Below are 23,009 nucleotides of genomic sequence, written 5' to 3'. Positions count from 1 at the left end.
ATGGCTTTGCTAAACGGCCACCATGAAAAGGGCCAATCAAGTACTGTTGGTCGTGTGCGTGCCTTGACATACGACTGCAAGGACGTAAGCTTGTAATCCCAGGCTCAACTGCAGTTATAAGTCAAAGACTTGAGCACAATGCCATAATCCAGGGGTCTTCAAATGTGATCCGTTTAGGTCTTGTGGACTTCAACTCCCAGCATGCCTGGCTGAGGAATTCTGGGAGTTGAAGTCCACAAGTCATAAAAGGGCCAAGTTTGAAGACCCCTGCTATAATCCAATCATGAGGTGCCCAGGACATGAATAATTGTCTTGAAGGGCCTCAAGGTGAGTGAGAAAACTCAAACTTTCAAATTATGTGTAGTCAGAAGATTATTTGCTTGATGGAAATTATTTTGTCAGCCAAAAATTGGGTTTCTTAAATCAAGTGATGTGATTTGACAAAATCTACATGGCACATTGAGAACAGAGTTGGCATCTCTCCCAGATGGGTTCCTTCAAAAGGAAATGAGATGATTATTTCTAAACTTTAGTTTGTTGCATTTTTAAAGCACTATTTCAAAGACTCAGTGCTGATCAACAGCATGAAAAGGTCCACTAATTAACCATACTTGCACACAGAAAGCCAATCGGCGCTACAATTATTTTAATAAAAAATAGGGAAAGATGTAATAGAAGAGGAAAACTGGAACTTATGTAGATTTTTACATGTATTGCCTCTCCTGAAATTACAGGCAGTCCTCGACTTACAACCACAATTGAGCCCCGCATTTATGTTGCTAAGCAAGGCAGTTGTTAAGTGAGTTTTACCCCACTTTTTATTTTTTAAAAATATATTTTATTGATTTTTTTTAACATAACCAGCTTAATATTTGGTAAACAGCCATGTTGTCTGGGTTTATATATTTAAAAAACAATCCATAACAATTAGTTTCTATAATTCCATAGTCCACATAGTAGCTTTGCTTGATTTTCTCTTCTTCCAATAATACTCTTTTGCCAACCTTGAATTAATACAATTCTTATTATTTTGATAAATAACAATTAAATATAGACATTTTTTCTAATATTTCTGCAAATAATAATGACAATCAATGTAAAGCTTCTTTTCTAACTGATCACCCCTCATCATAGATCCTGTTTACAAAATTCTTATTTAAATTTGTTTTCTCCGCAATATTCAAAACATTCTTAGCGGTTGAGATTTTCTCAAAGTTAATTACACTTAAGTAGTTAAGTCATTTTCCTCATACGGGCCATCCCAACACTTTTACATTTCTCATGTCTTTTTTAACAACAACAACAACAACACTTTTTAATGACCTTTCTTGCCAAAGTTGTAAAATTAAACGCTGCAGATTTTAAGTTAGTAACACGGTTGTTAAGTGAATCTGGCTTCCCCATTGATCCTGCTTGCCAAAAGGTCGCAAAAGGAGATCACATGACCCAAGAAAACTGCAACCGTCATAAATATGAGTCACTGAATTTTGATCACGTGACCAAGGGGACACTGTAACAAACGTAGGTGTCAAAAATGGTCCTAAGTCACTTTTTTCAGTCCCATTGTAACTTCAGTCACTAAATGAACTGTTGTAAGTTGAGGACTACCTATATCCAGAATACTTTTTTAAAAAACAACAACAACAACTGACTAGTCCAGGGGTAGGCAACCTTGGCTCTTTTATGACTCATGGACTTCAACTCCCAGAATTCCTGAGTCAGCTATGCTGACTCAGGAATTCTGGGAGTTGAAGTCCATGAGTCATAAAAGAGCCGAGGTTGCCTACCCCTGGACTAGTCTAATTGACTTTAAAGCAGTGAATGGAGTTCCATAGTGCAAGGCCAAAGAAAGGTAAGGCACGTTATAAAGTTATTTCTCCATAAAGCCACACACAAAGGCTCACTTTTTTTTGCAAAACTGGCTAAAAGCCCAGCTTACATTATGAACCAAACGCAAAGCAGAGAGCTATCAATAGGATCTTGATCAGAACGAAGCTCGGGAGGGTCAAACATTAAGTCCGAAATAGTTTTAATTATTTCAGTAAGGTAAAAAAAATGTACTCCTATCTGCCCCTACTTCTATAATATACTATTAGAGAAGCAAACATCCAAGTTACATTGGCTCTTACCCAATGTAACTTGTCCAAATCTCTGATTTAAGCAACTTTTGGTGACCTGGAGCTATACTTAAAAGATCTTCTGGTAGGGGGCAAGAACTATGGCAGATGGGAGAACGGTGCTGGGTGGGCCGAGGTGTGTTTTCACTTTGTTCACAGGTGTTTTATTTTTATTTTTCCCCATTTAGGACAAAGGCGGGAGATTTTTTTTTCTCTATATGGCACATACTCCAGAATAGCGGTGGCTATTTTTCTGACTACCAAAAAGCAAATCAATTGATACAAAGGCTTCTAAAAAGGGCTGTGATGTGCAGCATGCAACTCACGGGCTGGAGACAGCCCGTTGTGGCTCAATCCCCATTGCAGCTTGTCTTCTAAACCTCCAAGTCAACTGTTACTGGTAACAGTAAAAAAATACTACGGCTCCACTGATGCTTCTGTCTTACATACTCGGAAGGGGACAACTTGCTGGGACCCACTCTCCGTGGGACGACTCTCCGTGGGACGACTCTCCGTGGCCAACTTGCTGTGGAACAACTCACTGTAGGGCCATTCAACTATTTAAAATATTTTTTAAAAAAAATTAATTTTTGTCGTTCACATTTTATTTCGTCCCTCCTTTTGCATCCTTTCCTTTCCACTCCACCATCTCTTTGATACGTGTAACGTCTGTCACACGGCAAGTTGTCCCATGGGGAGTTGGTCACAGTGAATTGGCCACAGCGAGTTGTTAGTTGTGCCCAGTTGGCTGCCATGAGCTGACCTAGACCAGGGGTAGGCAACCTCGGCTCTTTTATGGTTCGTGGACTTCAACTCCCAGAATTCCTGAGCCAGCATGGCTCAGCTTGGAAACCTCTCCCTTTCCCCTCAGCATGGCTGGCTCAGGAATTCTGGGAGTTGAAGTCCACGAGCCATAAAAGAGCCAAGGTTGTCTACCCCTGGCCTAGACCCTTACAAACTGATAGGAAAGTCTATTAGAAAAGATCACAGATGCCAAAGCCTACACGCAGAAGGTGGTAGTAAATATGGTGTATTAGCAGGCTGTTAGCCATCCTCCCCTTTTACATATATTGTTATAATTTATAAGCCAGAATCTTTGGGGTATGACGACTCACCAAGCTAGAACCAAACGAATTTTAGGACTTAGCAATCAGAGAATCGTAAACGTTGCAATAGTGTGATTCTCTGAAATCATAAAATGTTGTTTTCAACAAGTTAGGTCTGATCCCTCCCCCCCCCCAAAAAACCTGGCCATGTTTCAAAAAGTTCTGAAATCCTGGCTCTTTCTCCAGGCCCCACATTATAGAGTAGGTCTCACATCTGATTATCTTTTAATCATTGCTTTTCTTCAGGGCTTTGTGTGAGGATTTTGTTCTTACTGTTCCGTCTGATTTGTCGAACTGCTTTTGCTGTATGCCACCCAGAATGCTTACAGAGTTGGACAGCGTTATACGGTCCATTTCTAAAATTAAAAAGTAAGGAAATAAAATACATTTCCTGAAGCAAATAATTTGAGCTGTTTCACCTACTTTTAATCATTGTATTTTAAACTGTACAACAAATGAAGCAGTTACGGAATCTTTGCAAAACTTTTCTCCAGATGATTTTGTTAGCTTCACATTCCCAGCAGTATTTTCTGACAAAAACTATGGTGAATTATTCTCCAGTAAACAAAAAATAATAATAATGTGGAACCGAAAGATATCTAACTTTCATCATACTTTCTTGTCTCAAGCTAACTTTTATTAATGCAAAAGCTTTTTTACTTACCAGATAATAAAAACTTTTCCATTTTGAAAGGTAGGTGTCTAAAATAATTACTGAATTTCACTAGCACATAACTACAAGCCAAGCCATCAGACATGAAAAGAAATATTTCCAAAAATGTGAAATTCACTAGGGTAGTCCTGTGGATCCTTAGTACCTTGTTAACTGTTTGCTAATGATCAACAGTCCATTGTTATGCACTGCAGAAATGAGAAATTCTCCACTTTGTGTTATAAATTCCAATTCATTAAATAGGTTATAAATATATCACCAAAGCAAATTACAAAACTGTATTGGTATTTTTGATAAAACAAGTGATTTTAATTGACAAGTTTAAATGTTCTGTAAAAGAAATGCTATGCAAAAAAAAAATCAAATATCGTTTCAAAATAGTATTCTATAACAAAAAGAATATAGTATTATTGCCATTCATAATGTAGGACAGGGGTAGGCGACCTTGGCTCTTTTATGACTCGTGGACTTCAACTCCCATAATTCCTGAACCAGCCATGCTTGCCTACCCCTGGAGTAGGAGAAACAGTGGAAGAACCTGGGAGAGGAGTTAAAAGAGGGATTAGCCTAGAATCCCTAAGAAGCTACAAGTAGACTAATCCAACCCCCCTCCCTTGAATTCCACTGACTTTTACTGAACTCCAAAGAGGTGCTAACCATTGGTTGAAAAGATTCCTATGCATAGGAATCCTATAAATCAGTTTAATTGGTTCTTCATTTTCTGGACATGGTCTCATCCGTCTGATACATAAGGCCCCATCTCTACTAAAAAATGGAAGTCAGAAGAAAAATACGTAACTTGACCCAGAATGTGAGAATCCTTGGTTTAGCATCTATGCCCTCAATTCAGAATTTGAGGTCATCCAAATGGAGTTATTTGAAATAAGAGTTACTTTTAAAATATCTGCTACCTTCTCCTGGTAGAAGGCTTTGGCTCTCTGGAGGAAACGGAGAGCCAAACATTGATATGGAATGATTATTGCTTTCTATTCTAATCTAAGCTAAGCGTAAAAGGACAATATTTATACCACACACAGAGGCATCATTGTTTTTTCCATATAAAATTAGAAACAAATTCATCAAATTAAGACCGCTCCAGGAATTGCTCTGGTCTTCAGATCACAACAGTACCACTACTAGCCAAAGAGGTAAAGGTGATTGCAGCATCTAGAGCAGACATGTCAAACACAAGGCCCGGGGGCCAGATCCGGCCCGCGAAGTGGTTTCATGCGGCCCGCGAAGCCATCCTGGAAACAGTGAGGGAACGGCCCCCACTGCCTTGGCCCTGGCCCAGAGACCCTCCTTTTGCCAGAGACCCTCAGATCTGTCCCACTCCTGCCCAGGCCCCCATAGGCACCCTTGATGCGAACGATGTAGAGCTGGCCACGCCCACCCAGTAGGCCATACGCACTTTGGCCACGCCCACCCAGTAGGCCACGCCCACCCAGGCCACACCCATCTGGCCCCCTGAGGGCAACCGCAATGCTGATGCGGCCCTCAATGAAATTGAGTTTGACACCCCTGATCTAGAGCCCAAAATACACAGATGGAGTTTGACTAGATGACCTGCAAGGTCCCTTCCAACTCTGTTATTCGAACAACATGCATTGGGCTGACCACATTACCAATCTCTACGGCGGATAAAATTAAATATGGTGAACTCAAGGGAAAAATGTCTCTGCTTCCTGACACCTGACGTATGACTGACAGCTCTGCTATTTAATCATCATTTTTCCCATTGTCCAAGAGGCTGGTATGGCCCTTTGGCTTTTCCTACTCCCCCAAACACACCCAAGAAACTTAATTTATGAGGGGAGCACTTCAGAAGAACTCAATAGGACTTGCTCTTTCATATCTCTCTTGTATGACGTCATAGTTTTATTGTTCGTAGATTTGTTTTAGACATCGAAGGCAGCTTTCTCATCTTCCTTTATCTACTGTACTTCAATCAAGTGGGGTAGGAGTGTTAACACTACACATACCATGAGGTTGCGAGTTGATTTTTAACTACGGGGCATTGCTTGGGATATTCCTCTGGGCAGATACGGCTAGAAGTCTATCTCCCGCTCCATTTGGGGGTTCGAGTTGTGGGGGAGGCTGTGGATATTCCCTTTTCCCTTTTCCTATTTATTGACTTCTCTCTAACAATTCCCCAGTTCACTGTATTTCTGCTGAAATGGTTACAACAGGAAGCAAACACTGCACTTTTTAAAAAAAAATAAAAATCTGAACCTGCCCTACCAGATGTTGTGCAAACAAACGTGGTGGAATTTGATCCAGAGGTTATCAATATGGAGAAAGGGCGCCAGCAGATCAAGGCGACCTGTGTAACTCAATCTTAGAGCCTGGCAACCTGCCAAATTGGTGAGAGTTGTATCAGGGGCACACCTTTCCCTTTTTCACTTCAGAAAAAAAGGAACATAATCAAGACAGGACGCCCAAAGGCCATACCAACCTTTTGGACAAGGGGGAAAAATGATAACTAAATAGCAAAGCTGTCAGTCACACATCAGGTGTCAGGAAGCAGAGAGATTTTTCCCTTGAGTTCACAATGTTTAATTTATCAGCTATAGAGATTGGTAATGATGCCTTCATATTGTCCTTCTTGCTGTTCCCCCAACCAGAAAAGAAAAAAAATGCACTGGAGACAAGTAACAGGTTCAGATTTTTCAAACAGCCTCATAATTGAACCTAAACAGCCCAAACAATCCAGCTTTTAACAAACAAATTCTGGCACATCACCTTATTTCATACTGCACAATCAGGAACTTCCCAAATACATTTGGAACTTAGCTCTTAAAACAATGTGGTAATTCTGGAAGTTACGGTTCTATCACTGCAGATGGTGACCAGGCTGGGCCCAAGGGAGGGGAGGGGGACAAACACGTCATCAGTCTCGAGTCCCTTCGCACCCACAAGAGATACAAGTCCAGACCAACTTGAATTCCATTAACTCTTATCTACCGCCAATTTGTTCTGACTGCTAATAGTTCCGATTCTTGTAGAGAGTATTAGCATGCAATAAATCTGTATTCATTTGCACTGCCTTGACTCTTGGATTTCCTGTGCTTGACAATCACATTATAACTGGAGGAAACCAGAAGTGAGGAAGGTTGCTATCAGGGAATGGGGATCACAATTGGTGCCTTGCTCCAGTATCAGAGCAAGGGTAACATTCGTCTGGTCACCAATTTCTCTTCTAAATGCGTTTTTCTCCAGGCTAAATATAAGATGACAGTGTGTATGCCGTACACCCAGAGACGCCATTGTTTTTTCCGTATACAATGAGAAGTTAATGAAATTTAATGAAATTAAGAATGCTCTGGCCTTCGGGCCATTGTACAGATAATCCTTGTTTAGCAACTGTTGGGACCAGCAACTGGGTCATTAAGCAAAGTGGTTGCTAAGTGAAGCACTGACTGGGCTTACAATCTTACCTCAGCTTTCCTTTGCTTACAGACCTGCAATGGCGTAAATGTGAGGATTGGTCACAAAACTGCTTTTTCATTGTTGTCGTAACTGTGAACAATTACTGTATAGACATCGACTTACCACCACTCACTTAGTGACCATTTGGAGTTACAACAGACACCCCCCCCAAAAAAAAAGGTACTTACGACCTGGATTTGAAGTTCTGACAGCCACACAGACCCCATGGTCACATGATCACATTTGGGGTGCTCGGCAACCGGCCTGCATTTACAGGTATTTGCAGCATCCTACAGTCATGTGACCAAGATTTGCAATGGGTATTTACTTCCAATCTCAAGCAAAAAAAACACACTCATTGCAGACAATGGGCTTGTTTACTGACTACAGCATTCTCTTAATGACCACTGATTTGCTTAACCAGTATGGTGACCTGCTTAACAACTGTCGCAAAAAAAAAGTCATAAAATTTGGTCGGTCAAATGATGACCTGCTTAACCACCAACACAACTTAAGGCCATAATTCTGGGCTCAATTCTAGTTGTTAAGTCGAGGACTACCTGTATGAGACAGCTGCTAAACAAAGAATACCTGTATTGCCATTTCTAACCCAAAGACTTAAAAGATGACTGCAGAAACTTAAGAGACCAAAGTACACATACAAATTAAATGTGGGGAACTCAAAGGAAAATCTCTCTCCTTAATCATGTCCAATGTATGATTGACAGCTTTGCTATTTATTCATTATTCTTCTCATCATCCAAAGGAATAATGTGGTTCTGTCCTACCCTATGAAATACATAGACTAAAACACAACAGGGATTACTCCAAATATCTCATTATACCAAAGAGGAGTCACCTGGAGAATGAGAAATGTAGATGTGGATAACAAAGAGAACAATGTCAACTAGATCAAGGCCCCGAGAACTTACCGGTTGCAGTCTGGGCCAGCTTCTCCTTAGTTTTGAGGGCATGGGCCCTCTCTTCTTTGAGACGCTCATCGTCTTTAAGGAGGGCCACCAGTTGCTTGGCCTTCTCCCGCACGTTGACCCCTTGATCTTTGCCATCCCGGTCAACGTACTGAAAATCCTTTAGTGTTTGGATGGCGTAGATGTTCTCTTTACATTGCTGTGCAACCCGCTCTGAACCTGTCTTGATTAGGTATTCCATAAGTGTCATAGCCTGGAAGAGATGCAAGAAGAAACGAACTCATGACAGGCTTAGAAGATAGCTCATGTTTAGCCACTTGCAATGTCCTGTGTTCACATTTGGTTTCCGGCAAAAATGGTCGCTTGGACAATGGGTTCACTTGATGACCGACCCCCACCCACCCCAAAAAGTTGTAAAGTCAGGTGTGGTCACATGTCACGTAATGACATGTTACAACGATAATACGCAGGCAAATTTGGCAAAATTTGTACAATTGGTTAGAGTTGAGGATCACTGACATGAACATTGTTTGATTGGTTGATAATGTAAGGATTTTTTTATTAGCATCTATATAAAGGACATAACTGAAAGATACGTAAATATAACGCTGAGGACTGAATGACCGTTTACTAAAAAAAAAAACGACAGAACTTATATGTACATTTTTTTATACTCTGTCCTGTTACAGATTGTATTTTAGGTTTTTGTTACTTCTTTCTGTAACATAAGATAATACTAATAGTAGTGTGGTAGCTAGGGAAGTTGAATCATGTCCACTTTTGTTTTTAAACGTGTATTTAATAAAATTTTCAAAATAATAATAATAATAATAATACGCAGGCTTAAATTGCAATCATAAATTGAGGACCACCTGCATGATGGAATCCCATCCCCTCACTTTAAAGCCTCACACCCCACCCCAAGCATTAACTGTGCTCCTGGGCTACCAAATAGTATCCTAGTTTAAAAGCCTTCTGTGGTTTCAGACCTTTCCAGTCTTTCCTGAGGATGTCACGGTCTGAATTTGGGATCAAGTGGATGAGAAGTTGGTTCTCTACCACCGACCAACAGCCCTTCCATTTGCACGCTTGAGGATTAATCCGCATTTGAGAATGAATTCACCTATTTGGGACTTTTCGGATAAAGCACGCAGACTGCAATGCACACATCCATTCTTCTGAATACTGTGCTGCGTGTGTCCAAAGAAGTATGCCTTCTATAACAAAGTCAAGTGCACATCATAATACATATGAATGTATTCCACTTTCTTAATAAGGTATCTGTGGAACAGTGTGGAAATGGAATGAAACAGACTTAACAGCGCATCGCTATGAGGAAAAAAAACAGAACGGGAGGATTACGGCACCGTTACCAGACAAATATATATTTCCGAAAACAAGAGCCGGTGCACGCTTACCTTATAGACATGACGCCAATTTTTCCCGTGGTCGTTGAGACGCTTCCAAATCATGCTCATGATTTCTGAGAAGGCTACCACATTGTAGGTGAGATCAGCAATTTCAGACATGAGAGAACTAGATGGGCCCCAAGGGTCATTTGATGTAGCCTCACGGACCTTGATTTCGGCTTCAGAGTAATTATGTACAATATTCTTCATCTGGCGGCGCAATGAAGACGTCGACATGGTGGCGACGGCGGAGTGGAGGACGGGAGAGAGCCAATTTGTACTGTACCCCAAGCTTCCTGTTGATGGCTTTGAAATCAGCCAGGCTAACGGTAGCCAAAAGGGCTCTCCGGGTTAAAGCAAATCAAATTTAACCAACTGCTTAAGACAGTGAATCCTGCATATCCAGTCTGAACGGAACCTAGTTTGCTTCGTAAGAGGCAGGCCACGACTTCCGCTCCTGTGCCACTTGCCTGAAGTCCCTAGCTGGCCAGGCACTCTCTGAGCATCCATCTGGGCATCGCAGCCATTCCAGGGCACGGCTGAAAAAGAAAGAGAAAAACTTTTAACGCTGATTTATCTAGATTGCTATCCCACCTTTATTACTTTATAAATAACTCAAGGCAGAGTACATACATAATATTCCTCCCCCACATCCCCCCTCCCCCCCCCACACAAGAACTCTGTGAAGTGGGCTGGACTAAGAGAGAGTGAGTGGCCCAAAGTCACCCATTTGTGCCTAAGATGGAACCAGAACTTCAGAGTGTCCTGGTTTGTAGGCAAGCACCTTCACCAAAACACCAAACTTCCAATGAAGGACATTTTCCCTGTTCCTGTGCATGGTTTGCATGAATCCAATCAGGTCCTGGGAATCAGGTCCCAGGACATTATCCAAATTTTGGGTTAAAGACCCTTACTTTGGGACTTTCTTTAAGAACTTGGTAAAAGCAAAGGTTCCCTCCCAAGCAAGCTTTAAGTTCTCAAGAGGACATCAAGAGAAGTGCATCAAGAGAAGCGAAAAGACCAGACCTGCTTCAAAAAATTAACTTGTCACATTGATAACCAGGAGAAAGAAAAGGACAAAAATTCTACACAGCTCTTTAGAGAGTGAGCGCCTGTTACGCATCCCAGCTTCTGCCAACCTAGCAGTTCGAAAGCACATAAAAATGCAAGTAGAAAAATAGGGACCACTATGGTGGGAAGGTAACAGTGTTCCGTGCGCCTCTGGCGTCTAGCCATGCCGGCCACATGACCACGGAGACGTCCTCGGACAAGCGCTGGCTCTTCGGCTTTGAAACGGAGATGAGCACCGGCCTCTAGAGTTGGAAACGACTGGCACGCCTGTGCGGGGGAACCTTTATCTTACCTTTTACCTTTATCAGAGAACCTTTAAAAGCGAGTAAAATAAAAAGCACAGTATGGCACTTTAGAGGCTACATTCTTCGTTGCTGTTGTTTAGCCGCTGTAAAAGCAAATTGAATCAAGGCTTGTAAGTCTGAAATCTGTTCTCTCTGGCTTATAGGTAACAGCCTTGAAACAAACGTTTAAGCGGAACAACAGAAGATTTTTCTTATTCTGGATCAGAAGAAAGGTCCGTCTGCATTCTAGCAGTGGCAACTGGCAAAGAAAGTATTCTGAGACATTGGGCAGAAAGGGATGCAGCCCTCACTGCCAAACAGCTTCTACTGTAGGGATATCCAGCAACTTTAAGATGGACTTCAATTCCCAGAATCCCCCAGCCAGTCATGCTGCATTTGCTATTTTCTTAAGGAAAACTAGCTAGGTCCTACATCTCCCAGGCAATGTAAGATTTGGAAGCATTGGTGGGGAGGGGGGGGAGGAGGGGAGGGGAGAACCATATAGTTCAGCTATCTATTCCTTCCTCCATTTGCCTTTTAACCAACATCGCTTGTTTTCCAGCCAGATGTCTATGGTCAAAACGCTAGCAGACATCTCAGTTAAGGTTACAGTTTTGGCAGCGTTTACTTGCATCAGCCTGCAGGATCGAGATCCAAGACCTCATACATGATTTATTTTACAGTTGCTTTTCCTCAAAAAAGCTCACAGAGGCACAGAATTTACCTTACTTATCTCTCTCTAATGACCTCGTGAAGTAGGCCTCAAAACACATTACAAAAGGCCTATATGATCGATGTACAGGTGGTCCTCGACTTACGACCACAACTGACTGAGCCCAAAATTTATGTTACTGAGACATTTGTTAAGGGAATTTTCCTCCATTTTATGACCTTTCTTGCCGCAGTTGTTAAGTAAATCCCTGCAGTTGTTAAGTTAGTGACACGGCTGTTAAGTGAATCTGCCTCCCCCCCACCGACTTTGCTTGTCAGAAGTTTGCAAAAAGTGATCCCAAGACCCAGGGACATTGCGGCCGTCATAAATATGAGTCAGCTGCCAAGCATCTGAATTTTGATCACATGACTACAGGGATGTTGCATTGGTCATAAGTGTGAAAAACGGTCACAAGTCACTTTTTCCAGAGCCGTTGCAACTGTGAACGGTCACTAAATGGGATGGTTGTAAGTCGAGGATTACCTGTATTAAAAAGTCTGCAACTGAACAAGGAACTGAACTGGAATCTCCATAACTCTATGAAGCCCCAGGGGAAAAAAAACTTGGGGAAAAATAACAGAGGGAATAAGACAAAAATCGGAACACAAGCTTTAAGGCAGGGGTCTTCAAACTTGGCCCTTTTATGACTTGTGGACTTCAACTCCCAGAATTCCTCAGCCAGGCTTGCCTGGCTGAGGAATTCTGGGAGTTGAAGTCCACAAGTCATAAAAGGGCCAAGTTTGAAGACCCCTGCTTTAAGCCTTCATACCAGAATAAAATGCTTCAACCACAACAAAAGAATGTTTACCCAAACACAGAGAACTTCCTATATTATTTATTAATTTCATCTCTTATCTCCTGGTGCAACAGAAGACATGAACACTGTCTTCCCCTCGCAGCCAAGTAACCTTAGCGATTTCAATGGATCTGAATATGTCAGAACGGCTTCTAGGACAATTCAGGCCAGAGGCAAAAAATTCCCAAAGGGTAGATGGGTGGGAGGAAAATCTGGGAGGTAAGAGCAACGGAAAACGGAAATTGTGCAGATGGCAACATCCGACCCCAAATTCTCCTCAACGTCCTGGAGGCCCCTGCCCTGCTTAAGGTTCTACATTCCTAAAACCTCAAAAGGAAGGAAGCCCACATTTCTAAGGAATGAGTCACAGTGGCTCGTTCCTTCCTCTTTCTGCCCCTTTCCGGGGTTTTTTTGTCCAACTCAGCTTCCAGCTGTAACTTTTCAAGTCACCAACCGATAAACCTGAAGATGATTCCAGACCAGAGAAGCAAAAGTGACCCCCGGACCCTAACGGTGCACAAGGACCCTGAGCTCAAATGAATGGGAGCGCTGATTTCGGGCACACTTTTCTAAATTTTCTGTGTTTGAAAAAAATTCCCAATTCAATAAGATGAAGGTGGTATAAACCAAGGGTGTCAATTTCATTGAGGGTCGCATCAGCATTGCGGTTGCCCTCAGGGGGCCGGGTGGGTATGGCCAAGGTGGGCGTGGCCTACTGGGTGGGCGTGGCTAGAGTGCGTATGGCCTACTGGGTGGGCGTGGCCAACTCTACATCGTTGGCATCAAGGGTGCCTATGGGGGCCTGGGCAGGAGTGGGACAGATCTGAGGGTCTCTGGGCCAGGGCCAAGGCGATGGGGGCCGTTCCCTCCCTGTTTCCAGGATGGCTTTGTGGGCCTCATGAAACCACTTTGTGGGCCGGATCCGGCCCCTGGGCCTTGTGTTTGACATGTCTGGTATAAACAGACGGCAAGGCCATTTTAAGAATATTATTCTTCATCCTGCTGGGGAACACATATCCATTGTATTACTGTACATCATTGTATAATATTTTAAGAAGCCAAACCTCAAACCAACTCAAGGTCCATCAGTTTGGGGAAAAGAGAAAAATTGAACAGCTTCCCCCACCAGTCTAGAAGATCTCTAGGCTTCTCCCCAAATTCCCAGTTAGCATTTTCTTTCAGAAATTGCAGTCCCAGGTTTGATCAGTTGGAACAGCTGATAACAGGAAGATCTGCTCAGCATTAACTGTGGCCAAAGACTGACAGCTCAATTTCCTTCGATTCGCCAACACTGCAAGGAAACTTTAAGAGAGGCAATGTGGAATAGCAAGTGTAATAGAACGATTTTTCTTATTTTTATTACGGTACATTTGTAAGCCTTCTCCAACCTCTATGTGGGAATGACAGCTTCTACCATCTCTCTCTCTCTCTCTCTCTCTCTCTCTCTCTCTCAATTCTACAATACAGGCTGGGTTTAAGGGAACTGTACTGCAAATATTCTGGAGAGTACTTAGTTTTACAAAATACAGAATAACAGAGCTGGAAGTCTTCTAAAGATCCAGCCCTTGCTCAAGCAGATCCCATACAATTCCAGACAAATGGCTGTCCAATCTCTTCTTAAAAACCTTCACTGATGCAGCACCCACCACTTCCGCTTGGAAGCCATTTTACTGATTAATTGTTCTCTCTTTCAAGACATTTCTCCTTGATAAGTTTCCATACATTTACTTTTTGTTCTGCCCTCCGGTACTTTGGAGAGTACATGACCAAACACTTCACCACGAAAACACACATTCATTTCGTTGTTTGATTTTTGCCATTCTGTTATTACTTATTTACAGTAATTTTCAAGGCCATAGCATGGTGGATTGCTTAGAGAACAACTGTTCCTACGGAGACTCGCCTTGAACCTCGATAAATTAAATGGAAAGCTCAAATTATCTTGAAAAGCTGACGTAATTATCTGTTTATCATCAGAATGTGCAAAGTGATTCAAGAAAGGCCAGAATCATTTCCCTGCCCGGCTCAGAAATGTCCCCTTTGACATAGGCTGCAATAAAAATGAGCTTTTTAGTTATAACCATTGGGATTCACAGGTATTTGTCTCACTGAGTCCTACTGGCTGGGGAAGACATTCCCATGTTGTGATTCAATAGCGTCTATCTTTGGAAGAAAGCTACAGTTGCAAAGAGAAATAGGTGAAAGGTTTCAAATTCACTCGAAGTGTTTTTTAATCTCTTCCTGATCTTCTCCACTTGTTCTTGCACCCTACAAGAAGACCGAATGCATGTATGAAGCAAGGCCTCTAACATATTTATAATTCACCCCTTTTAATTTTCTATTTTAAAAATTTGATCTACGTGGCATTTTTTTTTAAAAAAAAATCCGTATTGGTAGCACCACAGTGCTTCTGCGGCAAAAGGATTTGCCGGTGACATCACCGTTGCCTGGGGGACGCCCAGTTGGGGGCTCCTTTCATGTCCCTGTGAAGTTGCCCACGGAAGTGGTACCGAAGGAGCGGGGTGCCTCACGAGGTTGGAAAGCTGGGCTGATGATCAGCAGGATCACGTTTGAGACCCACTGCTGCTGCAGGTGAGGTGAGCTCCCGTCACCCACTCCAGCTCCTGCTGACCCAGCAGCTTGCAAGTAGATTAATGGGTACCACTTGGGCGGCCAACTTCATGGGAATACATGAAGATAAATAACTTTTCTTGATGAAATGAGGGAAATTAGTAATGATTGGCGGCTGAAACATCATGTTTCAGCAAGAACGGTACCACTCATAATTGTTGTTGTTGTTAGTTGCGAAGTCGTGTCCGACCCATCGCGACCCCTTGGACAACGTTCCTCCAGGCCTTCCTGTCCTCTACCATCTTCTGGAGTCCATTTAGGCTCACGCCTACTGCTTCAGTGACTCCATCCAGCCACCTCATTCTCTGTCGTCCCCTTCTTCTCTTGCCCTCCAGATTATAATTAAATAAGCTTTTTTCTGGCCATTGCAGAAATTACAATCCAATTTTTTTAACCTAAAACAAACAAAAAAAAAATCACCGGCAACTGATGCAGCAATTGTTCCAACCACGATATACACTTGTTAGTACTACCGCTAATTTATTTTTTGCTTTCTGTCTGACACCATGAATAGTCTTTGACCAACCACAATAGACAATACAGGTATACTCAGATCAACGGTCTAACTCGCTATAAGGTAGCCACAAAACGAAAACACATGCAAACACAGGCATCTGAAACAGAATGTGAGCCTTGTACAGTTTCCTAAGCAAACATTTAAGGGGGGAAAAATCAAATGTGTGGACCCCTTCAATTAACAGCTGTTTCTGTGGGTTGGCATTTAAAAGTACCCGTCAGTCAGCCCACTTCCCCTTCAAACAGCACAATTGCCATCTGCAGTTTTGCTTTTCCTTCTCTATAATATCTGGCTTGCCTTGCCAATCGACAGAGACTGTATGTAACTCATACTGCAAGATTTTTTTGATGATTCAGCAGCTTTGGGCAAACTTTTAAAACTGCTTCAGCAGCTAATCTTAGCTGAAAATTGGGATATATCTTGAATCAATAAATGTTTAGGAATATAAAGACTTCGAAGACTTGTATTGCCATCTCCTCAGAATATTCTTCTGATGAGTGAGCCCTGTGCATTTTAGCTGGGTTACAGCAGACAGGCAGTCTCTTCTGCCAAAACTTAACCAAAGCGCCAGAAATTAAGAATATACATAGCATATTTGCAGATGAAATGCAAGTTGAAACTGCTTTATGCTGAATGAAATAGTCCCAAGGCAGAGCCAGGATAAAAAGTAATGTAGCACGAAAACTAGCACTGTATACTTATAAATCAATTTTTTCTTTGGGGGAAATTTGCTTTTCTTGCCTAATGAACTATATTCCTGCTGGAGGTATACCACTCCATAACAGGGTAATTGGCACTGGGCACAGAATCTAAGACTCTCATCTTAGCTTTCATTTATCTAAACTCTGATCCTTACCACAGAAAAGGGTTACAACAATGTGCAATGCACAATATCTCTGAAGTTGTGTGTGTTTATCTGGATCTCTAGCACCCTATTTTTCTGAGCCTACCCTAACAAAAGCAGGTATGAAGAGAATTATATAAATCCAGTATAAATTTAGATCAAATGACATAAAGTTTTGTCCCTGAAACTTAAGACAGTAGTGCCAAGTGCAACTACAAACTTGATGAGAAGTTTTCAGTAAATCAATTTATTTATCCACTTATATCCGGTTCAACGTGGCTAAGGATCCTTGATTTTCATTCCTTTGATGAAAGTTGGGATACAAACATGCATGTTTCCTAAACATTTTTCAGGAGAAAAAAATATGCAATTTGTGCATAATTATTTGTGCAATAAACACTTTCACTATAATATTTAATATGCATGAGAGCTTTCAGGAAATTTTTCCTATGCAAATGAATAGAATAGAGCTGGAAGGGACCTCAGAGGTCTTCTAGTCCAGCCCCCTGCTCAAGCAGGAGAACCTATACCATCTCAGATAAGTGACTGTCTAGCCTCTTCTTAAAAATCTCCAGTGATGGAGCACCCACGATTTCTGGAGGCAAGCTGTTCCACTGGTTAACTGTTCTCACTGTCAGGAAGTTTCTCCTTAATTCCAGGTTGCTTCTCTCTTTGATCAGTTTCCAACCATTGTTTCTTGTCCTGCCCTGTGGTGCTTTGGTGAATAACGTGACCCCCTCTTCTCTGTGGCAATCCCTCAAATACTGGAACACTGCTATCATGTCTCCCCTATTTCTTCTCTTCTTTAGACTAGCCAAATCCAAGTCTCGCAACCGTTCTTTGTATGTTTTAGTCTCCAGGCCTTTGATCATCTTAGTTGCTCTTCTCTGAATTTTTTTCCAAACTCTCAACATCTTTTTTGTGATATGGTGACCAAAATTGGCTGCAGTATTCCAGGTGTGGTCTTAGTAAGGGTTTTATAAAACGGTACTAATACTCTGCGTGATCTTGATTCTATGCCTGTTTATACAATCTAGGATTGTATTAGCTTTTTTGGCTGCTGCTGCCCAATGCTGGCTCATAGTCAAGTGATCGTCCACCAGGACTCCAGGGTCCCTCTTACAGTTACTATTTTTAAGCCAGCTCTTGCCTAACCTGTACCTGTACCTTTGATTTTTCCTGCCTAAATGTAAAACTTTGCTTTTCTCCACATTGAAACTCATTTTGTTGGATAGGGATGATCGTTCAAGTTTGCCATGAAAGGGTGCCATGAAATCCCCACTTCTCATTTTTTTAAAAAACAATCACCTAAGTAGATACAACTCTGAATTCACAAAAGCTGCCTGAAGAGAAACGTTTTCATAGAAAAAAAAAATTACCCTGAAAAATGTTTTGGCCTGCATTTCTGGACACAAATACTGACCACAAACAAAGGGAAAATATTCTTTTGATGCCTTGATGATAAACAATTGATGATGGAACCAATTACCTAGCAAGTAACAAAATTATGTATGGGTTATTTTTTACAATAGTTTAAAGACTAGAACATCTTCCCTGTGCAAAAAAAGAAGAAGAAGAAGAGGGTAAAGCATTCTCTGTGGGCGCGCCTGCCCTTTGGAATGATTTACGGGTGGAACTTCGGACCGCCCCCGATCTGCGTTCATTTTGCCAGGACTTGAAAACCTGTTTTTTTCATCTATCAGGCCTGGACTGAAGGGGTTTTAGCTTTTAATATTGTTTTAATTGTTGGGCTTAAGTAATTTAATCTATTTTAATTTTATACTATTTTTATATTGTATTTTATGCTGCCCTGTAAACCGCCCTGAGTCCTTCGGGAATAGGGCGGTATAAAAATTTTAATAAATAAATAAATAAAGCAAGCAAACCACTCTATTAATCCAAAAAACAAAAGCAACTAGAAGAGGAAGAATGTTCTTTAAAATGCGTAAGATGGATTTTTTTTAAAAATGCAAAACTTTGCCTATAGCATGGCGAAGGAAGTCTTTACCCACCTCCTGCACTTGAAGAAAATGTAACTTTGAATAGTCACTAAATGAGCTGTTGTTAAGTCAAGGACTACCTGTACTTCTCTTTTTCCTACTGCATTTCCAAATCAAGCCAGGCTAAAAATAAAGGAAGCAAAGGAGGAATAATGTTCATATATACTGTAGCTGGAAGATATTTCGGACAGGTGAACAAAAGTGTGGAAAACTGAGAACCTCAGGTTCAAATTTTCACCTAGCCGTAAAGGTTTTATTTTAAACCTCATATATTCGTCAAAATTACAAGAGTGTTATGAAAACAACATGGGAGAGTGAGAGAACTGGTATTTCACCTTGTGGTTCTGAAAGACAAATAGTAAATGCAGTAATAGCTACTTAACTATTTAATTTAAATTGAACCAATAATGCCATCGATGCTTACAATGTTTCAACAGTGGACAGCCATGTAGTTCTGGAGAACTGATATGAAAACAATACAGAAGCCTGGGGGTTTTGAAGAGCATCTGTTTTATCAATGATATACTATCTCTGAATACAAACTTTCAACTAAGAACTGTATTAATAATCTCTGACAGGCTGTTCTAATCTCTATTCAAAGCTATCAAAAGGTAGCAGTTACTATCAAGACACATTGTAATAATGGATTTATAGCATGAAGCAGCATTTCTTTGCACCTCTTAATAGCCTACCAATCCACTTCATTTTATTTTCTGCTTCTATTTACACGCTCTAAAATGCTCCCTTCTCATCAGTCATCTTTATTTAAAACTTAACCCGCGCTATCAATTTGCCGGAGCTTCGCTGATATAAATCCTTTCATTTCAATCAAAAATGAAACCCTCTCATTTCTTCCCAATTATCGGGCACCAAGATAACTTGTCTCACATACAAAATATTGGCCCTAAATTCATCCTTATCAGAGCGGGTTCCTTCTCCTGCCGGATACACACCTGTCCAGTGACAGGTTAATTTCTGAGCTCAGACTCAGCTCTTCCAACTGGAAGGATAACCTCTAGCCAGCAGGAAACGGGAGTTGAGACACACTGTCCACCCCATTATGTGCGTACAATTCCTTTTCCTAGCCTCCACCCTCCTCTCCTGCTCATATTGACCTGCCAATGGCAGTTACTCACCTAGATAGTGTAAAGGGAAATTTTTCGATCTTCCGGGCCGCAGAAAGGTTGGGGCTCACACCAACAGATCTGTGAACAGCCACCCCACCACGGGAGCCCCCCTCCCCCCCCGGGTCCCTAAGTAAGCGTTTCACTTCCCCCAGCCAGGGGGCATAGCCAGTGCCCTCCTTTAAAAAAAACGGGGGAATCTTGGCAGACCGGGAGGGGAAGACGAAATCGGGCACAGAAAACCTGAAACGTCAGGTTTAAGTCGAGGCTGGACCTGAAGAACAGACCTCGGGAGAGACCCGCTGCCTGGAGGGAAGGAGGAGCAGAAAAAGAATGGAAGTCCTTTGGGAGAGAAGCTAACGCGGCCTGGGTTCAAAGGTCACAGAGGCAAGGAGGTCAGAGAGGCCAAGCGGAGGCCAGTCCTCCAGGGAAAAGGCTTCGCAGAGTCAGAAGTCACGGGCGGGGAAGACCAGACTATTCAAGCTTCGTCCCTGTGGAAAACCTCGGCCTGACCCCGACTGAAGACACCCCCCCGCCCTGGGCTCTCCCGTCTCCCAGGCAATGCAGAGAAATCTGGGCCGAGGGAGGGCCGCTCTACCGCACCGCGACTCTATGGCCCTTCCGAAGGCTTTCGCCCCCCTCAGCCCGCGGGGCAGATGCGGCACTAGCGGCGGCGGCAGCGGCGCCGGGAGGACGGCCCCGCAAATCGGAAGCGGAAGCCGGTTTGCTTTAACTTCCGCCTCCAGGGGGTGCCCATTTCCGCCCTCACCCTTCTCCATGTTGAGAGGCCGGCACTTCCTGCATCATAGAGAGAATCGGGCCAAGCTAACATGAAACGGGAACAAAATAAATAAATAAAAATGGGAGGGAAGGTAAACGGTCGAATCCGCTATTATAGATTTATTTTCTTCATATAGAAGCATTCTGATTAGGGGGGTGGGGTGGAGAACCTATTTACAAGCCAAAAAAAATCTCAGAAATAGCAAAACTTTTAGCGCGCTACACAATAATCCAACACTAAAACATTAATTTTAGCAGTTTCTTCCAGGGCAAACGTTGCCAAATGTTTAATAATCTAAATGGTATTGTGTGAATGCAACCCGTGCTTTCGAAAGAAGTCCGATAGCATAGTTGTAATTTTTTTTTGTGGGGCAAAAGGTGCCTTCAGTAAGAGTCGCAATTGTTCGTGCAGTCATACCGCGCTTCTTCCCAACCTCCGATTTATTAACATTGGTACCTGCTTGCTCAAATGGCGATCCCCACCCCAGGGGAACACCAATCAGAAATGTGGCCTGCGATTAACAGCAGCCAATCCCAAATCACATTCTAAATTTTAAAGGAACAGCACTAGCATTTTCTGCATATTAATATAAAGAGAAGTTTGGGACTGGATCCAAGGGGGAGGAAAAGAATAACAATCTCTTTTGAGTCCCATCTTCTGTCTGTACCTATAAATGCAATATTTTGAGAAAGGCAAGAGACTACTCCAAATCGTAACTCTGAACCTCTTTATTTTTATCTTACAGATTCAGCAAATTTTCCATTAAATGTAAAGAAAACTCAGTTTGTTGTTAACATTAAGGTAGCTTGTACCCAACCCATTGAAGTCACCCCATTTTGCATATTAAGTGGTAGCATACAATGCCCCCCCCTCCCAAAAATCCAGTAGTCTGATTGACTACAAAAATAGGTTTATTGGAGCTGGAGAACACTGGTTGAATAGAAAATTTTACTTTTGTGTATGAAATTTTACAATCTAGACACATATAAAAGAATAGTATAGCTGGAGTGATTATAAAGGATCCTGTAAGCATATATACATAGGAAATAATATAATGGAATTCTCTGATTTAGATATTTTGTTAAATGTTCAGGGCCCTATCTAAAAATACTAATTTTCTGAGAAACCAAAAGCAAATAAAAAATCAAGCAAAATTGTCATTTCCTCCCATTCCAGCAAATACTGGAGGTACAATCCTAACAAGTAACAAAAACCCACAATAAATTAAACCCGTCCACTGAAAAGGGATAAATAGGTATTAAATCACTGATGTCAGAGAGATGAATGTCAACATCATACATACACTTAAGATTTGTTAAAAGGGAAGGTGTGTTGTGAAAAGCTGTTGAAATAAAAGCTTCCCTTGGATAGAAATTTCAAACCACAGCTGCAGGAAAGACCCTTTCAGTAACTCCTCAGATGTTTGTGGAATAGACTCCAATTTGTCCCTAGGATTTCTTTAAAGTCACTGATCTTTTAAAAACCCAGTATAAATTTTACGCTTCTGGGATATAGTAACTGCAGCTTTAATCCTGGCTACCTATCCGTTAGGGCTAGGCATAGTGATTAACATTAGTCCAGAAGACTAGATTTTTCTCTTAATTCTGAACTTCTTAAATGGCAGAATAAAAAATGTAATAAAATATATTTAAGAAAAACATAGGAAAGAAAATGCATGTTAAGATTCCATTGCTTTAGAGATATTTACAGCTCTAATGTGCTGTTACTTTAGCAGTTGCAGACCTTAAAAGGTAAGCATTTCCCATTACTGTTACTCTGCAGCGAGAAATATATTTGCCGACCTATAATTATCAGCTGATTAACTTGTCTAGCTTTCCCATTTGAAACTGTTATATTCTTCAATAAAACAAGTTTTCTGCTTAAAATTGGAATAGAAGTATCTGTCCATACTAATCTACTCCTAGTTTAAGCCAATTACCAACTATACTCTACTTGTGGATGTATGTGTAATACATAACGTTAGAAATAACTTTATATGATCATAGTCTATCCAATAACAAATCTAAGTAGCTTGTCTTACAGCAATACTAGATGTAGGAGTATAAAATCAAGAAGCTATGAAAGCTATTTTGCTGTAGTTTCTGGACTCCCATTTCTATGTTCACAGAAGTAAAGCCAAACTCAGTAAAGGCACTCATAGCAACATGAAATTGAATTAAGGTAAATTCAAAATAAGTTTCCTAGTATCAATATGAGCACACATTTCATCAGGCTGACTAAATTCAGCAGTTCCTTAATTTAAAAAATTGCAAATACTGTGATAGGTCAACTGGGTTTTGAATTAGTTATTAATATTAGCTACTAGTTACTTCATATGTAAGCTTTGGTACTTTGGAGGCAGAGTAATTGCAGATTTTTGCATCAGTCCCTGTTGGGAATTTTCAATGGTCATGCTGCAGTTGTACGCATTCCAACACATTACTAAGCTCCACTGAGCATTATAAGCTTTACTATCTTACTTAGGTTTTGTGAACAAGCTCTATGCTCAATTATTTTAGCTGAGGCTAGTGGCATGTTGCTAAATAAATCAGAATTCAGTAATATCCCCAAATTCTGCAGCAAATA

General features: G+C 41.5%; 1 protein-coding gene across 4 annotated transcripts in view; it reads right to left on the bottom strand.

Moving 5' to 3' along the window:
• LOC308677984 (epsin-1-like) overlaps positions 1-20,191 on the bottom strand; it is a 45,253-nt gene extending 25,062 nt beyond the window's left edge. For all 4 annotated transcript variants that reach the window (XM_081344746.1, XM_081344748.1, XM_081344747.1 and 1 more), the window contains exons 1-3: positions 19,655-20,191; positions 9,673-10,202; positions 8,258-8,507 (exon numbers count right to left, since the gene is read on the bottom strand). In XM_081344746.1, the coding sequence (XP_081200872.1) occupies positions 8,258-8,507; positions 9,673-9,900 (478 nt within the window). In that variant the 5' untranslated portion in view covers positions 9,901-10,202; positions 19,655-20,191. The remainder of the gene's footprint in view (positions 1-8,257; positions 8,508-9,672; positions 10,203-19,654) is intronic.
• Between the last annotated feature and the right edge of the window lie 2,818 nt (positions 20,192-23,009).

Source organism: Vipera berus (assembly GCF_964194415.1).
Source record: "Vipera berus genome assembly, chromosome: Z".
Taxonomy (NCBI): Eukaryota; Metazoa; Chordata; class Lepidosauria; order Squamata; family Viperidae; genus Vipera; species Vipera berus.
The sequence above is the reverse complement of the archived record's forward strand: the minus strand, read 5'-3'. Positions and strand labels throughout refer to the sequence as shown.